Below are 20779 nucleotides of genomic sequence, written 5' to 3' on the forward strand. Positions count from 1 at the left end.
GCCTGGGTGGCTCAGTCATTGAAGTGTCTGACTTCCACTCAGGTCATGATCTCATGGTTTGTGAGTTCAGGCCCCACCTCAGGCTCTCTGCTGTCAACACAGAGCCTGCTCTGGATCCTCTGTCTCCTTCTCTGTCTGCCTCTCCCTCCCCTCTCTCTCTCAAAAATAAACATTAAAAAAATTTTTGTAAATAAAATAAAATGTTAAGATCTCAAAGAACGATGTAAGTTGCTATAATGCAAACTTGATAACATTCGGGGATAAGGGTTGGGGATAAAGGAAATAATAGCTCTTTTGGTTAATTTGACTATCAAGTTACAGCTCTGGATTTTTCTTGTGTTTAAAAAAAAAGCCTTGTCAAATCTTCAAGTGACTATTTATATTCACATATTTTAGCACTTATTTTACACAGGTACTTTCTCTTTTGTCCAGCTCAGCAGAAAAAAGTATTTCATATTTTTAACCATTTTTAGTAGTTTCAAAATGAGAAGTTGTATTAAAATTTATGTATAGACAATAGGTACTACTTGTTGGGCGCCTGGGTGGCTCAGTTGGTTAAGCCTCCGACTTCAGCTTAGTTCGTGATCTCATGAGTTTTGTGAGTTCGAGCCCCACATCAGGCTCTGTGCTGACAGCTCAGAGCCTGGAGCCTGCTTCGGATTCTGTGTCTCCCTCTCTCTGCCCCTCCCCCACTTGTGTTCTGTCTGTCTCAAAGATAAACACTTAAAAAAACACAAATGCTATCTGCAACATAATATATTACTGTTTTTTTTGTTGTTTTGTTTTATGTTTTTATTTTTTTTTAAACATTTTTTTTAACGTTTATTTATTTTTGAGACAGAGAGAGACAGAGCATGAACGGGGGAGGGTCAGAGAGAGGGAGAGAGAGGGAGACACAGAATCTGAAACAGGCTCCAGGCTCTGAGCTGTCAGCACAGAGCCCGACGCGGGGCTCGAACTCACGGACCGCGAAATCATGACCTGAGCTGAAGTTGGCTGCTTAACCGACTGAGCCACCCAGGCGCCCCTATGTTTTTATTTTTGAGAGAAAGCAATAGTGGCAGATGGGCAGAGAGACACAGAATCCTTATCAGGCTCCAGGCTCTGAGGTTTCAGCCCAGAATCTGTTGCAGGGCTCGAACCCACGAACTGTTAGATCATGACCCGAGCCGAAGTCAGACACCTAACTGACTGAGCCACCCAGGCGCCTCCATGACATATTACTGTTAATGACGATAAGTTTTATATTTTAATTACAAAACTCCTTTATGCAAAGAGTTTTGAAGATATCACATTGTGGGTTTTCTTTTTCTTTTTAAGACTTAAGTTTTTTAAACAGTTTTAGGTTTACAACAAAATTGAGAGGAAGGTACAGAGATTTCTCAGATATCCCCTACACATGCATAGCCTCCCCCATTATCAACATTGCTTACCAGAATGGTATATTTTTTACTAAGGATGAACCCACATTGACACATCATAATCCCTGAAGTCCATAGTCTACTTTAGGGTTCATTCTTGGTATTGTATATTCTGTGTGTTTGGTTAAAAGTATACTGACATGGGGGCGCCTGGGTGGCGCAGTCGGTTAAGCGTCCGACTTCAGCCAGGTCACGATCTCGCGGTCCGTGAGTTCGAGCCCCGTGTCAGGCTCTGGGCTGATGGCTCGGAGCCTGGAGCCTGTTTCCGATTCTGTGTCTCCCTCTCTCTCTGCCCCTCCCCTGTTCATGCTCTGTCTCTCTCTGTCCCAAAAATAAACAAAAAACGTTGAAAAAAAAAATTAAAAAAAAAAAAGTATACTGACATGTCCATCATTATAATATTTATGATGTATTTTCACTGCCCTGAAAATCTTGAAAATCTTGAAAATCTTATGGATGGTGAGAGTCAAAATATGTTAATACCCATGTGCTGGGAAAAGAATATGTATTTGGGGACATAATTATTCAATATTGAGAACTATGTAACAATGATTGGTTGTATTGGGCTTATAAAATATGAGATCTGCTTTTACTTGAAGACATCAGAAGATAAATCTGCTGGAAATTTAGTTCACTGAAAGTGATTTAGATTATAGAAGGCCAATATTTTATTAATATATTATTAATTAAATAATTTAAACATATATTAAATTTTTGTTCCACTTGACAAATTCTCATTGTAGCTCTATAAGTATGTCAAATATCATTTGAGTTATAGAAAAATCTTATTGTATTACATCTTCTTTCATAGTAGTTTCTGATTACCTGGAGTAATGAGATCAAACACAAGCTGCCTTTTGAGCGATTTGTCTCAGGTCAGGGTCCATTGAAAGAAGAGGCTTCCAGGATGACCTTATGTAAGGAGCAATTTGGAACCTATACTTAACTGGTAGCTAAGTATTTGTTTTTGTATTAACTCCTGTACTTTCCTTGGTCAAAAGACTTAAAAGTTCACTATTAAGAAACTTGTTTGTGGAGATGCCCTGGATGAAAGAAAGAAGAGAGGCAAGGAACTAAGTGATACCAAACCTTTAAGGATAGTTCCACAACAATGGAAGTGAGTGCTGATTGTGACCAGGAGTGAGTCATTAGTTTTGTGATATTATCTCATTTTCTGCCAATATTTGCCACTTGGACAAAGTCAGAATGGGCAGTTTCTTGAACTTCTAACTAAATTGGATGTAGGGAGGTTTGATTTGGGTACAGTGGGAATGAGGAAAAAAGACAAAATGTTTTAGAACCATTATTTAAAGGATTTTTACTGTATGATAAAGAAAATTATAGGTTAAATTTTGTACTCTAAGCAATTTACCACTTAGTAAATCCAAAATAAATTCTATCAGATAGGTTTGTAACTCCCAGTGCAGATAGATATTAGAAACTTAGCTAACTATTTTATGAATATATCTTTGTCAGCTCTGTGTAGGTATTATAATGGATCCAAATGCATAGGGCATGGTCTTTACCCTCAAGGAGTTTGCTGTAAATTTGGAAAGAAGAAACATGTTCATATGACAGCTAAGTGAGACAGAATACATATACACATACATTTATGCATACCTGGTTCTAAATTGGGTGTAGGTGAAGGAGATCATAAAACTAGACAGGAGCAGGGTGCCTGGGGGCTCAGTCGGTTGAATGTCCGTCCAACTTCGGCTCAGGTCATGATCTCACATTTTGTGAGTGCAAGCCCTGTGTTGGGCTCTCTGCTGTCAGCATAGAGCCTGCTTTGGGTCCTCTGCCCATCTCTCCTTTTCCTCCCCCACTCGTGTCCTCTCTTTCTCTCTCTCTCTCAAAAATAAATAAACTAAAACAAACAAAAAACTAGACAGGAGGAAGGACTGGGAGAGAAAAATAAGGATGAATGAAAAGAGAACAAAACAAAATATCCCCCACTCAAAATGAGTCTGGTATCCAAAATTCTAAGTAAAACACATAAAGAACCCCAACGCTTATATAAACATGAAAAAATCCAGAATCAGAACATTGTACTCCAGTTGAAATTATTTTTTAAAATAACTTAATGAAGACTTTATAAATATGTTGTAGATGTCTAGAGTTAAATGAAGTCTTTCATTTAAAAAGAACAAGAAATCATGAAAAATAAATACAAATGATATTTTAATAGGTGAATATGATAAAAAATAAATTGGAAATATTTCAGGTGAGGGACGCCTGGGTGGCATAGTCCGTTGAACATCTGACTTTGGCTTACGTCATGATCTCACAGTTTATTGAATTTGAGCCTGGCATCTGGCTCTCTGCGATCAGCATGGAGCCCACTTTGAATTCTCTGTCCCCCCGCCCCTCTCTGCCCCTCCTCCGCTTATGCGCACTCTTTCTCTCTCTCTTAAAAATAAATAAAACATTTTAAAAAAAGAAATATTTCAGATGAAGAGATAGTGCAATAAAAAATGTAGGTAGTCAGTAGTGTAAACTACAGACAGAAGGGCAGAAAGATAACAAATATTAAAGCATAGTTAAGAGAAATGGAAGATGGGTGAGAGGTTTCCTGTATTCATATACTAGGAATTCCAGAAGAGGAGAATGGAAAAAAGATAGGGAAATAATATTTAAAAATATAATTTCTAGGAATTTTCTAAAATTGAATGAAGGCATGAGTCTTTAACTAGAAAATATGCCTTAAATACTGACTAGGATATATAAAAATAAATCTGTGCATTGACAAACTTTACTGGATATTCAGAACTTCAATATAGGGAGACAGTTGTAACAACCATCAAAGGGTAAAGGACCATATTACCTACTGTGGTAGAGTGCATCATTGGATCCGTTCTGCACCCACTCCTGTATCAGTGCTCTTTGCTGTGTGCCTTGTAGAGGCCTCCCACTGTGAGTGGAGGTATATTCTGCTGTTAACTGAGTTCAGTCATGTGACTTGCTTTCCCAGATGATTTTTTTTAAGTTTATTTTTTTTATTTGAAAGAGATACAGTGTGAGTGGGAGAGGGGCAGAGAGAGAGAATCCCAAGCAAGCTCTGTGCTGCCAACACAGAGCAATGTGGGGCTTGAACTCATGAAACCATGAGATCATGACCTGAGCTGAAACCAAGAATTGGATGCTCAACTGACTTAGCCACCCAGGTGCCCCAGCTTTCCCTAATGATTTTGAGCAAACGTGTCACAAGTATAGTATTGAAATGAGCATGTGCACCAAAAAATAAAGTTTTAAAAAATGAACAGAGCTTCAGAGATCTGTGGGGAAAATACAAAAGTGTTAGGTATTTATGATATTCATTTTATTGGAGTTCTAGAAGAAGAGGAGAAAGAGTGTGAAGCTGAAAAATATTTGCAGTAACGGTGTTTGAAGACATCTCAAACTTGGCAAAAGGCAAACCAAGAATCTGAGCAACACTAAACAGGATAGACCCAAAGAAACCCACATCTAGACATAGTCAGATTTCTGTAAACTAAAGACTTCTCTTTCCTTTCCTGCTAAAATAATCTTGAAAGCAACTCAACACAGTAGCTGTAGGGTAATAGTGGTTTGAATGGCAGTGGATGTCTTATCTGAAGCCATGAAGCTAGAAGGAAGTGGCATAACATTTTTCAAATGCTGAAAGAAAAAACTGTAAACCCATAATTATACATCCAAAAAAAATGCTCTTCAAGAATGAAAATAAAAGAGACATTTTCAAAGGAAAGGAACGTAAGAATTTTATTACCAGTATCACGTTCTTAAAGAATTACTATAGGAAGTCCTTCACACAGAAGGGAAATGATAACTGAAGAAAACCTGGAACATCAAGAATGAAGAAAGTACAGTGGAAAGGGTGAATATCTGAGGAGACTTGTCTTGAGTTTTAAAAATTATGTTTGACATTCAAAACAAAAATTAAAACATTTCTGAAGTACTCATTGTAGTTAGAAATGATACTTTTTTAAAGTTTATTTTGAGAGAGAGAGGGTGCATGTGCATGAGCAGGGGAAGGGCAGAGAGAGAGGGAGAGAGAATCCCAAGTAGGCTCCCCACTGACAGCACAGAACCCAATATGGGGCTCAATCTTACAAACCATGAGATCATGACCCAAGCCGAAATCAAGAGTCAGCGCTTAACCAACTGAGCCACCCAGGCGCCCTGGTAGAGATGATACTTAAAACAGCCAAATACAGTACCATAAAGAGGGGAGAGTAAAGTGATATCACTGTTAATAAGTTGTCTGCATTTCACTTGAAATAGCAAAATGTTGATACTAGTAGACTGTGGTAAATTAAGCATGTAAATTGTAATTCCTAGAGCAGTCACTAAAAACCAACAAAAGATATATTCAAGAAACTATAGATGAATTAAAATCTAATAGTGAAAACTTTTCAAGTAGTCCATAGGAAGGTAAGAAAGAAGAAATGTGAATGATAAACAGGATAAAAAACAAAATGGCAGCCTTAAATCTCATGGTTTGTGAGATCAAGCCCTGCATCAGGCTCTGAGCTGACAGTGCAGATCCTACTTGGGATTCTCTCTCTCCCTCTCTTTCTGCCTGTAGTCTACTCATGAGGGTACTCTCTCTCTTTCTAAAAATAAATAAAGAACCTTAAAAGGAAAAAAAACAACTACCCATTTCTCTAGTAAAAAGTCAGGTTTGAAATGTGATAGAAATAAAGATCCTCTTTACATTAGCAGCAGTGGCAACACGAAGAGTTGTAACTACTGATACACCAATTAAAGGTTTGTGAGATCTTAAGAAAATTTCAGAGCAGAATGGAAGAACATAAAACCTGAATAAATGGTGCAATATGCCATTGTGGTTTTGGACAGGGAGGCCCAGTGTTAGTGCAGTGTCCACATTAATCTATAAATTCACTGCATTTCCACTTACTTTTTCCCTCTCCACCTTTTTTGGAACTGATGCTAAATTTTGTTGACAAACAAAGGTCTATGAAGAACCCAAGTATTCCTGAAAATGGGAGGTGGGGCATGTGAGGGATGAGGTTCATGAAAATAAGTGATTAAGATGGGTAGTAAGAGCACACATACAGAGAAATAGACCAGAATAGAAAGCTCAGATCTGGCATTACAAATCGATGAGTTAAGCATGGACTATGCAATAAATGTTGCTAAGATTATTGGTTATTCTCATGGAAAAAAAAATGAAGTGTAGATCTTGACTCATGTCATACTTAATGATTAATTCCAGGTAGATGAGAGATGTAAATTTAATCAGCAAAATTTTAAAAGCTATATAAAAATATCTTTGACTTCAGAATGGGAAGGATTTCTTAAAAAGACTACAATAACGAAAACCTATAAAAGGAAAGATTGACAGATGTGATTACATCAAATTAAACAAAACACTAATATAAAAGGTACCTTTTAGGGGAAAAGCTGAGCTATGGACTAGGAAAAGGTATATTAAACTCAAGAACTCAAGTAGCTTACAAATATTTAGAAGCAAAATATATAAAGAACTTCCTGATCCTTTCTGTATGTAAGAGAAAGTCCAGTTGAAATTAGGCAAAATACATGACTAAGCAATACACAGAAGAGGAAATACATGAAATAAGTATATGAAAGATGTCCAAATTTATAGGTAATCAGAAAATGTAAATTAAAACACTGAGCTAGCGTTTCACCTTTCACATATTTTTTTTAATGTATATGTGTACTTAACATTTATTTTACATATAAAAATGCATATAAATTCAGCAATTCCAAGTAGGGCAGTGCAAAGCATTATGTTCTGCTGGTAGAACTATAAATAAATTAGTACTGCCACCTTAGACATATCCATTTGTAGCAAAATGGTTAAATTGTGGTGTTTACATATAATGTAATATTCTATAGAAGTGAAAATACGTGAGTCAGAACTGCATAGTCACCAGCATGGATATGTTTTTTACAATAACATGTTGAATGCAAAAAGCAAGTTGAAGAATGATGCAATATGTGGTCTGATTCCATTTATATCACTTTTAAAACTCCACAGGTAAATATATTTATAGGTGCATAAGTATATATCAAAGTGTGATGAGAATGATGACCACTGAATTATATGATGCTGCTGGGAAAAGAGGGAGAGGAATGGAATCTCAAAGATGTGTTCAGAGGGTCTCTAACATGTCTATAATATTTTCCTTTTTTTTTTTTTAAAGGGTACCTAAAGCCCTTTAAATGTCTTCTATTAGATATGCTAAAACTTGATGGTGGGTTTTCATTAGAGTCTTTATTCTTTTTTTTTTTTTTTAAAGATGTTTATTTATTTATTTATTTTTTTCAACGTTTATTTATTTTTGGGACAGAGAGAGACAGAGCATGAACGGGGGAGGGGCAGAGAGAGAGGGAGACACAGAATTGGAAACAGGCTCCAGGCTCTGAGCCATCAGCCCAGAGCCTGACGCGGGGCTCGAACTCACGGACTGCGAGATTGTGACCTGGCTGAGGTCGGACGCTTAACCGACTGTGCCACCCAGGCGCCCTGAGTCTTTATTCTTTTGTATATGTTTGAAATAATTCAAATAAAAATTCATTTAAGATTGTTAAAAAGGTGTTTTTAATGGGATTAGGAAAGTTTTAAACTTAGCCGTCTTTTTAACTAGACGCACTTGTGTGTGTGCATGTGTTTTAACTGTGGGGTAGTTATTTTCTGTTCTTTGCACACAACTGTGCAAAAATAACAATTATTTTTCCTTTCTCTAATTATGTGGCGCCTTGTTTTTGTCTTCTGTCTATGCAGTATTTTCTGTTTGACATTTTATTTATGCTTTGTTTTTATGAACTTACTATGCCCTAGTAAAACCACCAACACATTTACAATTGTGCTTATTACCCAGTTTAGTTTTATGTTATCTTTGATACCGTGTAGAAAGGATTTCTCAGCAACTATAGTAATTATAAAGCTCATAAGCTAAGGTAGGTATCTGTTATGGTTTGTATACATGTCTCTACACAGCTATACATTTTAGTTCTTGCGATGTTTGTATTGAAGGGAAAGTGTATTTCTGTTTTCACTTAGAGACTTCTGGCAAAGAATTTTTGGGGGTGTAGCCTTTAAGTTTCATCTTTGTTCATTCTAGAAATGATCCCTTTGTGAACTTCTGTGACAGATTTTAAGATTGCTAATTGTTAAGCAACAGTGATTTAAAAACAAATGCCATATGTGACTGCCTGGCTTTGGCAAATTTCAATGTGAAGAATGAAGTAACAGATTTGGGAGACAGTTTAGGGGGCCTATATAGGCTCATTTTGGGGACTAAAAAATGGCATAGAGAAACATGTTGGAAGATTTTTTAATATTAAAAACATTCCTATAATATAATTTTACTGGAATTGTAATGAATCATTAAAATTTTAAGATTTGATGGGCTTTTTACAGGTGAGAGAAGTAGATAGGTATTAGGTGTCCTTTGCTTTCAGAAGAATGTAGCCTGTAATTTTTTGTCATTTAATTATGTTTTATCACTTATAACTTATTAAAATTGGCTGTATAAATCAGTATAACTCCTAAACGTCACATTTCTGAAATGTTTATGTTTGCTGATCTACTTGACATTTCAAACACATGATTTAATACCTTACTGATAATACATTCTTAATTTTCTGTGTAATTTTAGGGGGTAGTTATTTTCTGTTCTTTGCACACAACTGATATATTCAGGATTGGTCTTTCCAACCAATACCATCTCTGTCTTCTGGTCTGCTATGTTTTACCACTTCAGAGAAACAAATAATAGTATGTTTGGCTTATAAATGAAAGCAAAAATAAAAACAAACAAAAAACCCTTTAAATGTGAGGATACTGTTTTATATGTAATAATTATTTAAAAAACCTAAACCAAAAATTGAATTCATGTGGATTTTTGAATTAGAAGGAACCTTAAAATAATAAACTTGTTCAACAACTTCGTTCTACAAATTATAACTAATATTTACTGAGAATCTACTATTACGGCAATATTTAGCACTTTTTACACTGCTTACGTTTTTTTTTTAAGTTTATTTTAGAGAGAGAGAGAGAGAGAGAGGCACACAGGGAGGGGCAGAGAGAGGGGGAAGGAGAGAGAGAATCCCAAGCAGTCTCCGTGCTGTCAGCCCATAGCCCCACGTGGGGCTCCGTCTCACAAACTGTGAGATCAGGGCCTGAGCCGAAATCGAGTCTGATACTCAACCCAGTGAGCCACCCAGGTGCCCCCATACTGCTTAACTTCTTTAACACCGGTGTGAATGAGATGGTGTTTCTGTTATGCCTGTTTTACAGTTGGTGAAACGGAGACCCATGGATACTGAATATTTATTTTGCCAAGCTAACGTTAACTTTGTCCAACACCAAAACTCCTGATCATCTCAGTTGTGCCACAGTGTGGTCAAAGAGGAGAAAACTGAGACAAGAAAAATTCCTGTGATGAACTTCGCCTAACATTATGTGTCATTTGGAGCCTGCATGTTTAGATTCCACTTTTGTTTCTATTAATGAGGTATATATATATATATTTTTTTTTTTAGTATAATGCTTCATCCCAACAACAAAGAGAAATAATTAAAAGTAGGAGCCTGGACAGGCGGCTGCAAGAACCGATAGTTTTAACAAAGTGGAGACATAGCACCATTGTGTTGGACACCAATGACAAGGTAGGACTTCTTGAGAAAAACTGTTGACAATATTGGCATGTTCTTTATTCTTTATACTTTTATCTTTTTCCTTAGGTGGATCTCCTATTTTGGTGACTACTGTTTTATTATATATAGACAGCAGCAATTTATCCTGGAATGGGTTTTGGTTTTGAAGCTTACTGATCTTTGCACAGTGGACTGATTTATCTGTGGCTTAATAATGTATACGTTTGAGCCTAGTAGGTGATAAATACTTTTGATAACCCTTTTTAAAAATCATATATCTGTTACTGTTTATCTTCAGTCTTCCAGAAGTTTTATAGTAAAGACATTAGTTAATTTTCTTCATCCCCTGGGAAGATCGGAATCCCACTCCTCTGTTTCCCTAATTGTTCTCTGCACGAAGGACTTTTATCAATCTGAGAAGTAATGTTCTCTGTTTCAAATAAGGGATAAATTTTGATGCAAACATCAGAATGGAAAAGCCATAATGTTTTTAACTTCCTTGTGAGTTTTCTCTTTATGTTGTATCTTCATTTTGGGGATGGAGTAGGAAATTCATGCGAATTTGTAGAACATCAGCCATACTAATGTAAAAATGAAAGGGCAGTAGTAACACTCTAAAACTAAAAAACTTATTTTAAAAAGATATTTGTCACTGGGGACTCTTTTATTTTATCATAATCAGACTTTTCTTTAGCATAATTAACAGGTTTCCTACATTTTCAGGTGAAAACAGAATGAACTCTGACTAAGGCATGTTTCTCTATGCCTAGGTACTTTCAGATGTAAATTCCTTTATAAATTATATCAGTCAGTCAAAACAAGTTGGTTTTTTGTGTTTGTTTGTTTTTTTAGTGACTTTTTTTTTTTTTAATTTTTTTTTTTCAACGTTTATTTATTTTTGGGACAGAGAGAGACAGAGCATGAACGGGGGAGGGGCAGAGAGAGAGGGAGACACAGAATCAGAAACAGGCTCCAGGCTCTGAGCCATCAGCCCAGAGCCTGACGCGGGGCTCGAACTCACAGACGGTGAGATCGTGACCTGGCTGAAGTTGGACGCTTAACCGACTGCGCCACCCAGGCGCCCCTGTTTTTTTAGTGACTTTAATATTTTTGTGAAATTAAATGGAAGGCTTTTTGTGCAGCTGTAGAAGCAGTCTACACACATTATGTTTGTAAGATAAACTAATAGAACAACAACGGAAGTAATAGATCAGTTTGTAATTTATATTTTTTAAGAATATTATGTGATTTGAAAGTAGAGGGCATATCAAAGGAATGAAATTCTGGAACCTGTGCTATTGAAGAATGCTTCAATATTTTAACATTAGGATTAATGTGAGTAGGTGAGATTCCTAGAGATTTTTAATTTTTTTTTTCCAACGTTTTATTTTACTTATTTTTGGGACAGAGAGAGACAGAGCATGAACGGGCGAGGGGCAGAGAGAGAGAGGGAGACACAGAATCGGAAACAGGCTCCAGGCTCTGAGCCATCAGCCCAGAGCCCGACGCGGGGCTCGAACTCACGGACCGCTAGATCGTGACCTGGCTGAAGTCGGACGCTTAACCGACTGCGCCACCCAGGCGCCCCTCCTAGAGATTTTTAATAGAAAAATTTATTTAATTCCAAAAACCAGATTATAATTCATTGTAGACACAAAGCTTGTGTATGTTGTCATATATAATGCTCTAAGGCAAAAGCCATTTTTTAAAAAATTTTTGTTTATTTTTGAGAGCTAGAGAGACAGAGCATGAGTGGGGGAGGGGCAGAGAGAGAGGGAGAACAGAATCTCGAAGCAGGGTCCAGGCTCTGAGCTGTCAGCACAGGGCCCAGTGTAGGGCTCGAACTCACGGATCACGAGATGACCTGAACCAGAGTTGGCCAAAGTTGGCCCATTGAGCCACCCAGGTGCCCCCAAAAGCCATTGTTGAAACAACCCCACTCCCTCTTCATTCTCGAATAAAAGGGATGATTACTTTGCAGATGGAGACTTAGTTTCTTACTCTTATAAAATCTTTTTTGAGATTTATTTTCAGTCTGTTGTTAGAATAACTTGCCTGAAGTTCTTACGACATTCCTTCTTTTTTAATGTTTATTTATTTTCGAGAGAGAGAGAAGAGAAGAGAAGAGAGAGAGACAGACAGACAGACAGAGTAAGAGGGGGACAGAGGATATGAAGTGGGCTCTGTGCTGACAGCAGAGAGCCGAGAGCCCGATGCAGGGCTTGAACTCATGAACCATGAGATCATGACCTGAGCCGAAGTTGGACACTTTTAACCAACAGAGCCACCCAGTTGCCCCAGACATTTCTTTTTTTACTTGATTGTTTCAGAGTTCTGATAGCCTGATTTTCTTCGACCAGAGATTTACTTACTTTTGGTAGAAAGGTCTTTTTTTTTTAATACCCACACCTTAAACTTTATAAATGAAATCATAGATAATAACTTCAAGTAAGCTTTTCTATTTATTATCACCACCTAGTATATACATTAAGATTTGAGGAACTATGCCAGAACAAACTAGCTGAGTAATGTATGATGAGGGTTAAAGGATGTGTCACTTGAAATGTAATAGAAAGTGGGGTACTTGGGTGGCTCAGTCAGTTAAGCGTCCAACTCTTGATCTTGGCTCAGGTCATGATCTCACTGTTCATGGGATCAAGCCTCGCTTTGGGCTCTCTGCTGGCAGCTTGGGGCGTACTTAGGATTCTCTCTCTCTCTCTCTCTCTCTCTGCACCCCCCCTCCCCACCCCTTGCTTGTTCTCTCTCTCAAAATGAATGAATAGACTTTGAAAAGAGGAAAAAAGAAATAATAAAGAAACCTAATACTATGTAGCAAATGTTGTCATGATGATACAAGTCCTAATTCAGATGTCAGACAACTTTGGAGAAGGTAGATGTGTGTATATCTGTGTGTATATGTATATGTGTGGGTGCACTGTTCCTGCCTATGTGTGTTTTTTTTACTAAAACCTCATTGTAGACATTTAGATATACATGCACATACATTTATAAATATACATAAATAAGTGTAAAACTTTTGCTATAGAATTCTACTTGTACATATATTATTACTTCATTTGCTGTGGTTTTTATTTCTGTAGGACTGATAATGTCATGAAAAAAATCGTAATTACCATTCACTTATTTTTTAGTTTGTGGGTCATCAAATCTATCTTTTCTCTTTTTTTCAAACTCTTAATATTAGACACACAAGAAATTAAAAAGTGAACCATCTGAAGCAGTCAGAAAAATACTTAAGTGAAGCTATACTAGATATGTGTAATTTCTTTTTGTAAAGATACATTTGATATGCTTTTAATGTTTCTTCATTAGTAATATAGGCTTTGAATGTTTGATTTGTAAGATTGTCCCTTCAGGGATTTTCTCTGTAAACTTTCACTACTATCTAGTTTCTCTGTTTACAAACTTTATATGGTATAAACCTGAATATTTTTTTCCAAGTGAATGGATATGGAGTGGATGGTTTTTTTTATCGTGTTTTAATACAAATTTCCAGGTTTGTTAACAGTACCTGATTTCATAACCATGGTAGAGTGATAGAGATGTGAAGATGAATGTGCAAACACATTATTTAGTTTTATAAGAAAACTAATAATAAGTGTTGGCATATGATTTTTCTAATTCTCTTTTCCTAAGATTATTCATAAAGCATTTAGGGGAATGGAAAAAATTAAATGGAGTTTGGCTGTGGGTACCAAAAATGTTTTTCCAGTCTTGTCTTCTATGAAGAGTCTTGTAAACATCTGTGGTGGAAATCACATAACATGTCTTTAATATTGACAAACCAGAATTGCTTTTAAAATACACACCATCGATTTGCTCCTGTTATATATTCTTGTAGGCTTAGACATTAAAACATTTTTTTTCTGGAGAGTTATTAATCTTTAAAGTTTTTTTGTGTGTTTTAAAAAATCTTGTTTATTTCTAGTAATTGAAAGTTAGCTATAAATTACTTTAAATATTAATAACCATTTCATTTAATTTACATAGATAACCATTAACCAAAAAAGCTTTCATTCTGGCAGTTGCCCCGTCATTCCTGTGACTGTTGCTTGCCTAATCCCGGGTATTCATACCTGCCGTACCAAGAGCCAGTTAGTATGGTGACTAATACATTTTTATCCATAAGTGTTTAAATTTTACCTATTTTAAATGTGGTCAGTTGAAGCCGATACAACATCATGGTATTAAGGCAACATGCATCATTTCTTTTGAGTAATTCTGTATGCAGTATTTAACTGTAATTAGAATAAAATATGTCATATTTCATTAACTTTAAGACATCTGTATTTTATAAATCAATACCATACTAGTTTCAGAGCTGAATATAGAAAGAAAATAACTAGGAAGAAAATTTTTTAGCTTCCCTTATTAAGCTCTCCCACTGCGAATAGAGGGAGAAATATAATGCTATAAAATAGAGTAACATTTTTCATTACTTATTTCTTGTAGGAATCTCCAACTGCCTCAAAACCCTGCTTTCCTGAAAATGAATCTTCTCCCTCTTCACCAAAGCACCAAGATACAGTTAGTATGATAGCATATAGTATAATATAGTCCAGTTATTTCAATCAGTTTCAATAAGTTAATTTTCTCTAAGTATAATGTTTAAATATTTCTTGGGCTTCTATTAACTTTCTTTGTTTTTTTAGATAATAATCATAAAATAGGTTTAAATTAAGAATTTAATCATTTTATAGACTTAAAAGCCCCCTTTTTATGCAAAAATGGTATCTTCATGATTAAATAATTTATATACCATATTTGTAAGTGACAAATTTATATTTGGTTTTTTAAAATAAATATACCATCCCTGGAAAATACTGTCAAATTATACTTCACTCTTTTTTCCTCAGGACGGCAGTCCAAAGGTAAGCAGTTTCCCTTCTTCCGAATGAGCACAGACACCACTTTTGTTCTGTGCTGTACAATTCAATGACGGGTCTAAGCCAGAAGAATATTAGAGGTCTGTAACTCAACTTTAAGGTTGCCCTAAACTGAAAACCTCCAGATGACTTCTCTTCAGAGACCTGGTTTGACTTGGATGAAAGTTTACTTAATCTGCGTATTGCAGTCCCTCCTGGTCTTCCCAGTACTGGGCTGATCCTGCCAGACCCCTTCAGTGGCTTTCCTCTTCTTTTAGAATGAAGATCAACATTTGTAATGAGGACTACAAGACTGAGCATGCTCCAGCCTTACCTCACACTTCTTGTGTCCTCCTCTTTCCTCCTTGCTTGTTTTCCCTCAGCGGCACTGTACTTCTTTCCTCAAAAGAGCCTGCTTTTCAGCTCAAGGTCCTGGCACATGTCATTTCTCTGTCCACGGAACCATTTCTCTCCCACATCTTTGCCTGTTAACGTCCGTTCGTTTGTTCAAGTTCAGTTCTGATTTTGCTTCCTCGGAGAATCTCATTTGAATCTTCTAGATTTGGTCAGATTTCTCTGTAATACTCTTTGTAGCATGTAATTATATGTTACTTGATTATAGAAACTAAGATAACACTTTTCATTTTTATTTCTTATAGGAACCTCAGACCCTCTATTTGTGTTTGTCTTCCCTGCTAGACAAAGAAAAGCTTTATTAGAGCAGTAATAGAGGAGCCCTAGTACTTCTGTGGGTACACAGAGTAGTAGCTTTTCAGTAAATACTTATTGAATAAATAAATAAAACTTTTAAAGCTTTTTAAAAGACAGACTTTTATTGTTACTTCCTTATTTTATGGAACTGTAGTAGACTTACTTATATGATACTTCTGATTTTTTAGAGGCAAAGGCTTCCACAGATGCCATTTTATTTTTGTAACTCTTTCTCCATTCCCTAACTGAATCACATCTTTTATGGTTCATATCACATGTTGTACACAGTTCCTTCTGACATTCATTGTCAGAGTCAGGACTGACTCTTTTAGAGGCCTTGCCAGACTAACCTTAGCATAATAATGGTCTCTTCTTTTAAAAAAATTTTTTTTTGGATGTTTATTTTTCAGAGAGAGTGAGCAAGCAGGGGAGGGGTAGAGACAGAGGGAGACACAGAATCTGAAGCAGTCTCCAGGCTCTGAGCTGTCAGCACGGAGCCTGACATGGTGCTCAAACCCACAAACCGCGAGATCATGACCTGAGCTGAATTCAGACGCTCAGTTGACTGAGCCACCCAGGCGCCCCATGATCTCTTCTTTTTTTCCTGAATTGCCAAGTCTCTTATTGCATCGAATAGTGTAAATGTTAACTCATGTACCTGTCATCTCCCTACTAAGGTTTTAAACTCCCAAGGGATACATAGTGACTGCTTTTTTAGTTTCTATTTTTGATCTTTTGCATTATGTAACATAGTACTGGGTACATAAACATTAAAGATAAAAGTGAACATGACTTTAGTGGTGGTGTCAGGAATTAGTGTATGAATCTAAGGTGTTGTTACCCTAATACTCTCTATTAGCACATCTAGAAAAACAGAAATCCTTTCTAACTTATTTTAAATACAGGTAATACATAATTATTAAGGAGACCTTTTATAAATTATTTACATTTTGGTAAAAGCGAATCTCTAGGTTAGACTGGAAACACAAATTTGCAAATGTTCCACATAGAGTTAAAAGGACAATTTGCAAATTATTTCCCAAACCATTGACCCCTTTTCTGCAGAGTTTGACAGCAACTAGACCATCCTGGACTCATGGTACCCCCTGATGGCCATCACAGGGAACTGTCTCACCAGTATTTTCCTCTTCGATTCTTTTATCTTCAAGTGAAAAGTTGAATAGGTTTGTTAGTTCTGCGTGACTCCATTCTTTTTTCCACATAACCATACAACTCTTCTTTCCTGTTCTGGAGAACCTCTTCCAGGCCATCTGGCCCCTTCCCATTGAGGCTTTTGCCCTCCTTGACTTTTCCCTTTCTTGGCCCTCCACTCCCTATTCTCAACTTGTGCTTTTTTCCACCAAGTCTTTTTTCCACCAAGCCTGCCTTTCCCACTCTTAATGGGTTAATACGGGTTAATACTTCCTTTTTGTGAGTTAAAATCTGGTTAGTATAATGCCTTAGCAGTAAGAAAAAGAAAGCTACAAATTTAGGAATGAAAATAATACTGTAATCATTGTTAGCTTCCTGATGTCATCTTAAAATCTCTGCAAAGTGCCCATCTATCTCTTCAGACCCTGTTTTGTTTTTATAAAAAGCTTTACTGAAATATAATTCATGTACTGTACAATTTACCTACTTATGTGTATAGTTAAATGGTTTTTAGTATATTCAGGTTTGTGTAGCCATCATCACAGTCAATTTTAGAATTTTTTCATCACCTCAGGAAGAAACCACATACTATTAGGTATCACTCCTCTACCTCCACATCTCACCCAGCCCTGAACAACTAGGAATCGCACTTTCCATCTCCCTAGATTTGCCTGTCCTGGACATTTCATAAGAATGGAATCATACAATATGTGGTCATTTTTGACAGGCTTTGTTCACTCAGCGTGATATTTTCATTTAACCTCTTCTAATCAAACCAGATTTAAAATTCCATCCCTCAGTGTAAATTTTAAACATGTTCATTTTTTTTCTTGTTTCATTTCCATTCAAATGCATTACTGTTGTTTTTAATGCCCCCTTCAAATCCTTTTTTGAAATATGCCGCATATGCTTTTTAAAAATATCAGTGTTATATTTCCATGCAGTATGAGTACAGTGTAGATTAAATAGGTGTGGGCTGATGCAAGAACCCAATCTCTTTCCCAGTGTGTCTGTGACAGATGTGCATTTTTTTAAAGTTTTTATTTAAATTTGAGTTAGTTAACTTACAGTATAGTATTAGTTTCAGGTGTACAGTACAGTGATTTAACAATTCCATGCATCACCTGGTGCTCATCACAACAAGTGCCCCCGTCCTCACACCCACCTCCTCTCTGGGAACCATCAGATTCTTTTCTGTAATTAAGAGTGTGCTCCTTAAATGTGCATACTTAAAATTGTGTAATTGATGTTTTTGTTAAGAGGCAATAGAGAACTGTTAGAAGTATCAGGCTTGCATGTCTAAGGAGATCTAACCTGTGTTTCATGAAAAAATTATAGTAAAACTTCACATGGTATTTCCCGAGTCTTCATTATACCACAAATGATGAACATTAATACTTTATCAGCTTTGTCTATAGATGAGAATTTTTGGCAGAGTAGGCAAAACTTTCAAACATTATTTTTTAGACATTATTGAGAAAACAGTCCACATCATGTTTATCTCTCATACAAGAAAGATTTATCTTTTTCTAATGGAAATACATTGGGAAAATAGCTGAGGGATAAATTAAGTAGAAATAAATTCTGAATTGGGAATATTTTTTCTTTGGTGTGTGTGTGTGTGTGTGTGTGTGTGTTTTGGTTGAAGTAAAATTGTTCTGTCATATACATACAGTGCTTACTAATTTGGATGATTGCTATAGACATCAACTCACGTAGTTTAAATTCAGTTGAATATTGGAAGCTAAGCAATGAGAAAGTGTTTCCTTTCTTCCACCTGGAAGAATTTTAAGATCAAATTTAACTTCAGCAAAGTGGTTTTGCCTTCAAGGGATTTGATGATAAAACTGTGACTTGAGAAGAAGAAAGGTTTAATTGTAAAGTTACTGAAAATAACCTTACGGAAGTACTAGGAAATTGTATTCCTAACATACTTTAGAACTAAGCATATTACATACTGACTAATCTTTTTTTAAGCTGATTTTTAGAGTACCAGATCATTTTGTCTTTATCATATATAAGAATTTAGATTTTACTGTCTAGATGAGTGATGTGTAAATGGTATTACTCTGTTACATAGGGTCAAGAAAAATATGGATTATTAAACGTAACAAAAATTACTGAAAATGGGAAAAAGGTTCGGTAAGTATAAAAATCATTAATATTCTGACATGTATTATTTGATAGAAATTAAAAGCTATGAATATAGTTATAGTAGAAATGGTTAAAAGGTTCATAAGAATTTCAAATAATGTATTTTCTAATATAACGTATGTAGGATTGTCATGAAATGTATGAAAATCTCCCTTTGTCTTGGCATTTTTAAAGGTGGTACTAGATTCAGAGGTGATAAAGCAGAGGATTCTGATCAAGCATTAGCTTTACTTAAACATTTTTTTCAGTAAGTAGTAAGTGCACATGGTAAAAAACAAAGATATGCATAATATTTAGCCAAAAGTCAGTCATCCATCTATGAGTTCCCTTCCCTAGAGGCAACTAGTTAAGTCTAATGAGAAATAGTGTTTTCTTCCAGAGTTAGAAGATATATACATCTGTATATGCATAGATTAATTTTTTAAACAGTCTTTGAAGAGTTTATTTTGGAGATGGTTCTCTTTTGTTCATGTAGAGCTGCCCATTGGTTTTAACTGCTGCAATATTGTGTGGCTGTACCCTAGTTTATTTAACCATTATTTGCAGGTAGGTATATAGGCCTTGTCTATTGGTAGACATTTAGAATGATTACATTTTTTTTGCTATTGCAAACAGTATTACACATACATTACATCTTACATAGTTCATTTTGCAAATATGTAAATATACTTGTAGAATAAATTACAAAAGTGGACTTGCTAAGCCATATGCAGTAGTCGTTTTGATAGTGTTCCAAGTTATGCTGTATGGCACTGAATCGGTTCATACCTCTAATAGCAGTGGATTTCTCCACACCTTTGCCAATTCAATATATTGCCCACTTTTTTGATCTTTGCTAATAGAGATTAGAGAGAAAATGATATTTTTAATTTGTATTATTTTTAATGTGGTAGAATATCATAAGCCACTTGTAGGTCTTTTTGTTGTTGTTGAATTGCTAGTTCATCCCCTTTGTCTGCTTATCTATTGGGTTGCTGGCTTTTTTGGTTAATGTGTAGTAACTCCTAATGAATCAAGGAAATTAACTCTATAAGCTAAGTTGGATTTTCCCCAGTTTTTAAAAACTGCTAAAATGCTATGATTTTATAGTCAACAGAGATCAGTCTGTTGTGTAAAGAAGAGTTTAAAATTTACATATAGTTGAGTTTTTAAGATTTGCTTTAACTGAACTGTCTTTGTCCCATTTTAGTACTTGGAAGTTTTTCTTTTAAGTGGTCTGAAATAGCTTTACAAATACTGCAATTATTTGTTCCTTCATCTGTTCTTTGGGTGGAGTCACTTGTGAATGGGGTCTTTATTTTTCCTTTTCTCCCTTTCGGGCATGTGTAGTGCAGATAGTTCTTTGGCCACTTTCTCTGTTTTTGTTTTTCCTGTGGTAGTCTTTTAGATTTTCAACTTCTTTTGGAATACTTTTGGTGATTTATGTTTTCTAAGAAAATCATCCATTTCTTCTTCAGATTTATTTGTGTGGAGTTGAACAAAATAGTTTTTTTACTTTTGTGTATATCCAGGGTTCTCAAACATTTTGATCTGAGAACCCCTTTAAACTCTTAAAAATTACTGAATACTGCAAAGAACTTTTGTCTATGTAGTTTATAGCTATAGCTATTTACTTTAAGAAATTAAAACTAAGAAATTTTAAGTATTGCAACTCTTAAAACTATAACCCATTATCTGCTAACACAGATAACACAATTACACATTTTTATGAAGGAAAATACCTGCATTTTCCAACACAAAAAATTTCCCTGAGAGGTGTGGCATTGTTCTACATTTTTGCAAATCTTTGAAATTTGATTTGATGGAAAACAGCTGGATTCTCAT

The 20779-nt window shown here is 35.7% G+C and overlaps 1 protein-coding gene across 5 annotated transcripts in view; it reads left to right on the forward strand.

Moving 5' to 3' along the window:
• Positions 1-20779, forward strand: part of ARHGAP12 (Rho GTPase activating protein 12) — a 124465-nt gene that overhangs the window by 77950 nt on the left and 25736 nt on the right. For 3 of the 5 annotated variants that reach the window (XM_040451042.1, XM_040451039.1, XM_040451043.1), the window contains 4 exons: positions 9939-10064; positions 14526-14600; positions 14930-14944; positions 18882-18943. In XM_040451042.1, the coding sequence (XP_040306976.1) occupies positions 9939-10064; positions 14526-14600; positions 14930-14944; positions 18882-18943 (278 nt within the window). The remainder of the gene's footprint in view (positions 1-9938; positions 10065-14525; positions 14601-14929; positions 14945-18881; positions 18944-20779) is intronic. The other 2 variants (XM_040451040.1, XM_040451041.1) reach the window with 2 other exon arrangements.

This window comes from Herpailurus yagouaroundi, unplaced genomic scaffold, assembly GCF_014898765.1.
Source record: "Herpailurus yagouaroundi ecotype Mexico unplaced genomic scaffold, PumYag 203, whole genome shotgun sequence".
In the NCBI taxonomy this organism is placed as follows: domain Eukaryota; kingdom Metazoa; phylum Chordata; class Mammalia; order Carnivora; family Felidae; genus Herpailurus; species Herpailurus yagouaroundi.